The 9,593-nt window shown below is 30.5% G+C and overlaps 3 protein-coding genes and 1 long non-coding RNA gene across 5 annotated transcripts in view; 2 read left to right on the forward strand and 2 right to left on the reverse strand.

Annotated features, from left to right (window-relative positions):
- atos (atos homolog atossa) overlaps positions 1-3,377 on the reverse strand; it is a 67,080-nt gene extending 63,703 nt beyond the window's left edge. The window contains exons 1-2 of one of the 2 annotated variants that reach the window (XM_089175323.1): positions 3,244-3,377; positions 1,081-1,337 (exon numbers count right to left, since the gene is read on the reverse strand). The gene's annotated coding sequence lies outside the window, so the exon portion shown is untranslated. Of the gene's footprint in view, positions 1-1,080; positions 1,338-1,510; positions 2,612-3,243 lie in introns of those variants that run through there. The other variant, XM_089175322.1, reaches the window with a different exon arrangement.
- LOC107068150 (translation machinery-associated protein 7 homolog) lies at positions 2,759-3,434 on the reverse strand. Its single transcript, XM_015324282.2, has one exon. It carries the CDS (start codon positions 3,432-3,434, stop codon positions 3,240-3,242), a length of 195 nt encoding a protein of 64 aa, XP_015179768.1. The 3' UTR covers positions 2,759-3,239.
- Positions 3,435-5,960: 2,526 nt separating this feature from the next.
- Positions 5,961-7,152, forward strand: LOC107068151 (uncharacterized). The gene is made up of 3 exons (XR_001475975.2): positions 5,961-6,535; positions 6,683-6,745; positions 6,846-7,152. It is a non-coding gene; the product is annotated as an uncharacterized LOC107068151 (long non-coding RNA).
- A 92-nt stretch (positions 7,153-7,244) lies between these two features.
- Positions 7,245-9,593, forward strand: part of LOC149031683 (uncharacterized) — a 49,048-nt gene continuing 46,699 nt past the window's right edge. Inside the window, exon 1 of the mRNA XM_089175328.1 lies at positions 7,245-8,200. The gene's annotated coding sequence lies outside the window, so the exon portion shown is untranslated. The remainder of the gene's footprint in view (positions 8,201-9,593) is intronic.

The following is a 9,593-nucleotide window of genomic DNA, read 5'->3' on the forward strand; positions in this document are numbered from 1 at the left end:
TTGAAATACAAAAAAATAAGGATCGAATAAGTATTTTGGCAATAAAGTGTTTAAAAAATTGTTAAAGTGGAGCTAATTGTTTTGCCCTGTAAACAGTTCATAAGTTTAAAAAAAGAAAAGGAAAAGACAGAAGAAGAAGAAGGAAGAGAGAGAAGAAGAAGGAGGAGAGAGAGAGAGAGATTTGATTAATTAACAACAATAAAAACGTAGGAAATAAAGAAGTTGAGTAAAAAAAGAATAAGTATCTCTTCCGATCAGCTCGATAACAGAGCAGACAAGTCCACACACAACTTCCACTACCACTACACTTCGACTACTCTCGAGTTCCCTTAGCATTTAAAGCGCTCTCATACATTCAACGTTCGACGATGCCATATGCCATTGCATCCTGAAAGGATTACTTTTGGCTCATGCCAAAAAAATAATTAACAACTCTTTCGTTTAAAAAAAAGAAAAAAAATGAAAGAAGGAAATTAAAAAAATGAAGTAAGTAATTATGAGAAATATAATGAATATGATTCAATTACGAAAGGGATGACGAAAGAGTTCAATTCTGTTGAGATGGTGATTCAAAAAGAAAGATATGAGAGATGGAGAGCGAGGAGGGGGAAATGGAAAAAGAGGCAGCAAAGTGTCAGATTTGGGCTGATCCATCGAGGCTTTTCGCGGGGAAAGAAAGGATATTACATACAGTTAATATGTAAATATGTCCCTTTGCAGACAGTAGTTAGGCGCGCACGCGTACGCTGATATATGCGAATGAGAGAAAGAAAGACATAAAAACAGAAAGAAAAGCTAGTGGCACATCACGCATACTCAAAGCACGATATTAGCACGTTTAAAGTAACCACACTCTCTGACAAAGAAACCCTCGACAGCGATGACGACGATGTATTCTTAATTTTTAATATTTTTGTTAAGAGATTTTTACGATGTTTATTTTTATTTCACTTTCTCTCTCTTGCATTTTAATTATATACTAATGTATACAAATGAGAGAGAAAGGAAAAGATTGTATTAATAAAAAAAAAATTTTTTTAAAATAAAATAAATAAAAAATTAATTAAAGTAATAACTTACCGAATCGAAGTATCGCGCGAGGCAGCAAGACAATCAACCGAGCTTGGAGTCGTTTCCAGGGGTCAAATGATCCTGTCGGGCCCCATGGCCGTTCTCGAGACTATCGACGTACACACGAATTCGTCTTTCGTCCTTTGTCAGAACTGTCTCTCCGATGAACCGTATCCTTTCAATACTCCCTTCGATCGTTCTCCTTCTCTCTCTCTTATTCGCTCTCTCGACCCACGGTGAGAATGGGGTTGAACCAATGATGATACCTTCGAAAGGTTGACCGTACGACAGATTATGTTATATATATGGAGAGAGGGGATACCGAGTTTATGGGGGGAGTGTAACAAACAGACAGACAGCCAGACAGACAATGAGAAAAAGGTAGGGAAAAAAAGAGAAAGAAAAACGACGTAAGGCAACAACGAGCAAAAGCTCTCACCTCCCACCGACCGCTTCGAAGGTCTGTTGCCAACTGACCCAGGCGGTGACAGCTACTGGCGACACTGCTGCCAACGGTCAGGATCCAAACTAACCTAGCTTGCGTCTTTCTCTCACTACCTTCATCATTATCACTGTCATTCTTTCTTTCTCACTCACACTCGTTCTTTTTCTCTTACGTGACGAACATTACAGCGGTCGAAGGTTAAACGATTACCCTTTAGTTATTTCTTTATTTGACTGCACCAGATAAATATTTTCTTCTTTTATTATTTAACGATTAAATTTTTGCTTTTTACTTTTTAAATTTCCTTCATCGAGAATAAGTATATCGACGATATGTGTGTCGTTCTTTCTTTCTTCCTTATGCTGTATACCCTCTGTCTCATTCTTTCTTTCCTTTATGCACACGCGCGTTCGTTGTTCTTTCTATGAATTCATTTTTAACAAAACATATCTACACAATTTTTCTTCGTCAATGATCGTCACTCGAACTTTTTCCATTATTAATAACACCTCACGCCCGAATCGAAAAGATCCGTTAGACCAAGTTACTTTATTAAGAATCAATCAAATACGTACGAATTATAACGTTCAAACAATGAAAAAGAGAGAGAAAAAGAGAGTCAACGATGGCTGATTTTTTATTTTCTTATGTTGCCAGCACTGTCGATCATCTGACGATCAGCTGTAATTCATGCTTCGTATCTAACCACGCGCTCGCGTTCAATATATACGAACTACTACTACTACCACTATTATTATTCTCTAGAACGATTTTTTTTTCCATTTCATGCTAATGAAAAGGGTTCACGTGTATACTTTTGACAAGAATTTATTATTTTTTGTAATTAATTTGGAAATTTTTTACGTTTCAGCGTATAGAATCGAAATCGATTTTTGTACTTTTTTATTCTTTTCTTTTTTCCTTTTGTCGGTCAAACTCGTGGTAAAGTATTTTTATGCATTTCAAAATCAAGGTTAATTGGCATCACTGGTGTGGGTCGATACGTTGGCGTTCAAAGCTTTGTTAATTTAATGAGCGATATTAAACCTGTATGAAAGCTAATATATCTATGTATATAACTGCATCATTGAGTTTACGATGGCGCGACATGTAACTATTTACGTTTAATTATCGGTTTAAAAAATAATCATCGATTCACGAGATTATAAATGTATATATGTATACATAGAACACATAAGAAAAATCATATTTAATATAATTAATGCTAAATAAAAGTAACAATTTATACAGGTTTCCTTGTTTTTATTAGAAGCTACTATAAAACGACTAAATAAATATATTTGGATAATTTTCTTTTTGTTTGTAGAAATTTCATCGATAAGAAGTACTTTAAAATTGTTTCTTTCTGTTTGACTTTTCTTCGAGCTTACTTGTTTGCTGTTATATCTTATGTTACATATAAAATTATATTAACATTATTTCAATGACACAAAGGATGACTCTTGTTCAGCTCAATAAAATAAAAATTTGTAATTGTATTTTTTCATACGATGAAATATTATATGTATTCCATGGAATTTTTATAACCTATCCAATTTGTATCTATTTTCAATTGTATTTACAAGTAACTGATGCAGCGAAATGTGATAGTAGAAATATTTCGTATAGCAAATCGATCGGTGGACATTGCTGTAAGAACATTATAAGATTTTGCAGAGTGACTGTGACAAATTTTTGTGCAATGCTTTTTAATAAAATGCAATCACTTTTTGCCAGATTTCTTGATGCCGCCAGTAACAAGAGGACCCTTTTGACTAGCTTTCTTCGCTGCTTCTGCCAGTGCCTTTTGTTGTTCCTTTTGTTTTTGTTTAAAAGCTACATCTTCGTCATCTAATTGTTTAGAATCCTTTTTTGGTGCCTTTAGTGGTTTTTTCTTACCTCCTTCTCGGCTAGACATTCTAAAAAGGGTACCAAACTTGATTAGTTTCGTTATGTACATTTTCTCTATCTATTTTACTTAGTAAAATAATTCAAATAATTTTTCAACGACATATTAGGTATATGAAATATCCAATATAGAACTAAGAGTTTCGTTTATTATATCTCAAGCAAAAAGCAATATAATTAATCAAAGTATAATCTTAAACTATTGGTACAGTTTTGCCATCTTAATAGTAACTTATTAATGACAGCAGTAAAGAAGTATGGGGTGCTAAAAGGCATTTTCTACAACTTATTGGGAATGATTTATTTTTTCATGCAAAAAGTAGTGCAAAAGAAGACCACTGGGAAGACCGAGACGTAAATGAAAGGATAATATTAGGAGGGATCTTAAGGAAATAGGCTGCAAAGGCTGTGAATGGAAGCGTCGCGCTCAGGGACAGGAACACGGGATTTAGTATTTGCGGCAATGAACTTTCGAGTTCCTATATATAATGCTTATTAATAATAATAAAAAGTGAAGCAACGCCGTGTGGCATAAAAATTTGTTTTCAGATCATAAATGTTCATTTTCAAGATCAATATTACCAGATTGAAACTTCTCAAATCATTAACATACTGTCTTTTCATTAGCCACTTCCTTGTTACAAACTTCATTAACATTATGAATTGTCTACATTGCATTATTATTTATGATTTAGAAAACTTATAAAATAATATAATACAGAATAGAAATCGTAAACGATCCAGTAAGTTAAATTATATAATTAATAAAATAATAATACAAAACATAGTATAAATTGCGTAGTAAAAAGTCAATACTATTAACGACACAAACATATTCTTATCTCTTATGCATTTACGATATTTCTTTTTTTAAATTCACATTGAGTTATAATAACTTATTTATTTGAGTAAGAATAAATATAATTTCAGTATGTTTTTAAACGTGTATTTATCTATAGCGAATTTTGGTCTACGATAAATAATAATTAAAAGTAAACTATATAATCAATAGTTCATTGACCATGATTAACATGATGCAAAAACTAACCTCTTTTACATTAAGCATATCAATTCTATTAATGTAATAAATTCTTTAAATATGTAAGTATATATTTAGTTCTGTTAATTTTATTAAAATGCTTTAGAAATTCCTATTATTATTTATTGAATATTTTAATATTTTAGTTATGCATTGCAAATAAAAAATGTACGATACATTGAAAAATGATAATACATATATCGGTTATATACATTTATCATGAAAACTGAGTGTATTAAATACAATTATTATATATAGCGTACCTGCAATTCTATAAATGAAGTTGTTTAATATATTTATAGTATTTCGTATCTCAAAGTGACAGAGAAATAAAATTTAACACACAGCAGGATTACTCTATCTCAGATCATCGGATGAATCTAGGCTCCGTGTGATGAGTATTAATTAAAGAATAAAGAAATACATAGAAGCTCACAAGTTTCCTTTTTTTCTAACTAGATTCATCTGAGTTATGAAGCTACCAGTGGGCGGTAGTAGGTACTTAACCGTAGAGATCCTATAAGAGGGACGCGCCATGTACGTTGCCGGGGGACAGGAACTCGTGTAGTCACGTGATTGCGCGCGAAATATTCAAACATTTAAATAATTATGAAATAATGAATTGCATCAAATACAGAAAAAAATGAACTATATTTAATGATAATTAAAAATTTATATTAAAATAGAATAGGTTACACAAAAAAATTATTATAAATTCAATAAGAAAGATTCAATTAAGTTTGATTTGATAAAAGGCAATAAGTCTATAAACAAACGATAAGTTATAGGTTAGGTTTGTACATTTATACTTGTAATTATTAAATGAGTAAATTAAACTTACACTTATAGAAAACTACTAAAAAAAATAAAATAATTAAACATAAATATCACACTAAAAACTATTAGTATTCCAAACTTAAACTAACCACAGCCGTTAATACATACTAAAGATAAACATGACTGCGCGATGCAATGGAAGCTGTCCCCCCACATTTTCAGTCTTGTAATCCACATGGCGCGTCCCTCCTACAGGGTCTTTACTTAACCGTAGCGATACACGCTTAGCGTATCGACGTAGTATACTAGCGCCTTTTCTCTCTATACGGGAACCAACCGAGTCAAGATTAAAAATAATATAACGTTCAAGAGGTATCAGTCTAATATATGGCGTCCAAGAGTGTACTGGTTATTAATAATAATAAAATTTATATTTTCTCGTTAGTAAATTTAGAAAGTGAATATAAATTATCCGGATAACCTCTGTCCACCGTCCTGGTTCCCAACATAAGTGTGGAGAGCATAGTTACATCTCGGCGCTTCCTCATGATCATGTAAAGGCGTTTCATATTCGCCGTCCAGCAAGAAGCCAATGAGAACGCTTCACACTTGACGTTCGATAAGCAGCCAATGGGAGCCTTTTTTTACTATTGTAGTTTTTCGGTATAGGGACCGTGCGTCTAGAGCAATAAAGAGATGAGTACTCTCATCCGCCATATTTGCTCCTACAGAGAAGCAGTGATCCCATTCGTACGATAATTATCGTACGCGTCACATAATTTGAAGCCTTGCACGATCCAAAATTCAGCCTGTACGATAATTGATATTACGTAATTGTATCGGTAAAACAAAAAATTATCACTGTAGAATCACAAGAACCATCACTGTACTATCTGATCTCTCTCCTTGCCGTACGCCGTACCTACGACAGCTTGTTTGAACTTGAAGACTAAAAAAAAGGTCATCAAGTTTGAAACTTTTACTCCAAATCCAATAATATCAAATAAATCCAATCCCAACAATCCCAAAAATTCTACAAATTCAAAATTTTTCCTGCACTAGCAGAAGCCAGTATGGTTTTGTACAGTAAACACGTTTGTTGACATAAACCGAGATTGAATTATTTACTGATAATTGTATTAAATTTCATTAAAAAAACTATTTGATAGTTGATTTTAGTGCTTAACCTTTCTATTTTTAACATTAAAAGATAGATTAAACTACAAAATACTATTTAGTGATTGATTTATAAACACGGATAACCTCTCTATTTGGAACGTTTCAGTAATAATTTGGTAAGTAATGATTTAATATTACTCTGAAAAATAGATAATCTGTTTAAATTATAAAAATACTGGATTTGTTTAGTAATATATATTAAATATATTGAATAACATATTACAAATAAAAGCTTAATAACTCTTATTTTTATTTTAAAACAGATGAAAAGTATGTCAGTAAAAAAGGAAGACAACAAAAGATCAGTCGCTGCTAAAAGCAAAATGGTATTATATTCTTATTTTGAAACATTAATTATTTATGTTTATGTTATATAAATATATAAATTAATTGTAAGTTTAAAAATAATAATCGTATCTTTTTTAGAAGTATGAAAGTGGAATAAAATCTGTTGACGAAGAGAGACCATTATATCTTTGCTTGCTGAAAATCTATCTATATGAAAATCTATAAGGGCTCAAATAGAGAGAATGAATGCAATTTTAAGAGAATATAAATCGTATTCAGCAGCTTCAGAATATTTACAATACAATGTTTCATAATCATAAACTTAATTAAACATGGTAAAAATTGTATATATTTAAAAAAAAAAGTAATGAACTGTACATAGCATAAGTGAGTAGTTAGAATTGTACATTTGAAATAAAATAAATTTGTATCATTTATATGAATATATCTATATTTATTTATTCATTTGTTCCGTTGTAAAAATATTATAAAATTCTAAATAATAAAATTAATATCATTATTAACAATGCACAATATATGTGCAGCAAATGAATAAATTAAATGTTTAAAATTCTTCATTTCATAGTCGCAGATCCATACACTTTGGTATGACGTTTGCAGTTTTCATAATAATTTTTCACGCAATACTAACGAACATTGAAAAAATGTTTAATTATTTTGTACTTAACACAGCAACAATTTGGAAAATCAATGTTGATTTTCTCAAATAATACTTTTAGTAAATCAAATGTATTTTTCAATATGTTTTCAGACAGAAATCACTAGTTGTCTACGACTATTACACGATTTCAATAAAATTTCTTCTTTATTCATTCACAAATAATTAAAAAAATTGCAAAAGATAACGATAAAACTCACAGACTAACACTCACCACATATGTTTTTTTAAAACTGTCCGCTCACTCGAGGAGCAAAGATGGCGGATGAGAATACTCATCTTTATAGTGCTCTACCTCTATATTTCACGCACGATCCCTATATAAAATACTAAGCACAGTCACTTTTATTTACTGACTGTCGCTCCGTATAGACGCGATTCACTATTTACCTAATTAATATATTTTTGTTAAAATTAATAAAGTATATTTTTCGTTATATTTCGTCCGATATTATTTCTATGGTGATCACAGGATCCTTACATAACGCGATGACGGTATAATCCTATAGCAGTCTTTAGGAATCGTTAGCAGAATCACTTGAAGATGGTTATGTACAGTAAAACCTGTTTTGTGCGGTTTTTTTTTATGCGATCCTATTTTTGTGCGACTTTTTTTGTGCGGTATATGAATCTCAGCGGTGTTAGCATCAGTTTAATATTTCCTATCAGTGTACATTTACATGTGTGGACAAACCCTGACTATGTGGGGTAGTACTTTGACATCCTAATGTATATCCTAATGTACAAATAGTGTTTTTACCACCAAATACGACTAGCCTTATATAATTACTGGATCTAGGCATAATCGCAAATTGTAAGAAACATTATGTCAAATTAACTTTTAGCTATATTCTGAAAAAACTTGAGAACAAGATAACACGTCAAAGACACGAGAGAATTAAAAGAAAACAACAACTTATTGTCCAAGCTGTCCTGACCAACTTCAGCTTTGTATAGAATGTTTTAAAGTTTTACATCCCACATAATTTTCTTAATAAACCATTTTCGTATTACTTTTATTGCAACAATTTATATTAATGAATATTCTATTATTAATATAAGTTTATATTAATTAATATTTAATAGTTTTGATACTTCCTCTGCGAAATATCTTTTCAAACACATACGAATATCCTTCGCAAGTAGTCAAATAAACTTCACAGCAATACGGGTGACGCTGCCCGATCAGAAACTTTACTGTCAGCCGAATATGGGTGACGTGCAGTCAACGTGTTAAAGTATAGAAAAAGGTAAAATAGAGTAGAATTGATATTATTTAGTAAAATAACGTAAAATACAAAAAAAATTATATTACACATGCAATATTGTTTAACTTATCATAAAAAAAGGAAGAAATTTTCCGGACGACCTAATATCTTCGTTATTGAATAGTTTATTTCCTATAACTTGTATTTGGCTTTATTAGTCACTATTTCTTTATCTGTACATTACACTGATTAATTCTCAATTACTTTTACTGTCTCTATTGTAATACATTCTGTTAATGAAACTATTGTTCAATTGGGATTTATAACTTATTTCATTCTTTGACTTTATATTATTATATTATTATTTACTTTTCTATTATATTATTTTTTAGTATATTATTTTTCTGACAAAGATCTGAACAAAAATGTGTATTAAGTAAAATTAAAGTAATAAAACTAAATAAAAGAAGGAAGAAAAGCTCTAGAAAAAATAATGCATAACGTGTGCGTTTAAAAGGTTGAAATATTTTGACTAATAATGTGCGTATAGTTATTATCATAATTACAGTATCTTTTAAATGGTTCTTGTGTCGCAACAACTAATTATTAACTGTTTTATTTTCATGAATACTAGAGAATCTTTTTTTCTGATAGAATTTAATAACTGGTTCGTTTTAATAATCTCCGGTCACTTTACAAATTTTTTAAATTTAACCTAAGGCACTTTTAACTTGAACATTTAGAAAGCTATATATATCATTTCTTGAATTCGTGTTTGTAGATATGATTCATTACTGTAAGCTGTGGAAATATTTTACACTTACTACTTTTAACCTTACATTTGTACATTTTTTTCCCATAAACAAAAAGGTTTACATGTACCAGTGTATGGTAATATCATTTGATATTTTTTATTTTTATTTATTTAAATCAAAATTAAAAGGAATATATCGAAATAGTTAAAAATACGGTGACACTCTGGATGTAGCTGGCTCATTA

Source organism: Polistes dominula, unplaced genomic scaffold (assembly GCF_049000335.1).
Source record: "Polistes dominula isolate Pdom_NZ unplaced genomic scaffold, Pdom_raw_medaka contig_82, whole genome shotgun sequence".
NCBI lineage: Eukaryota > Metazoa > Arthropoda > Insecta > Hymenoptera > Vespidae > Polistes > Polistes dominula.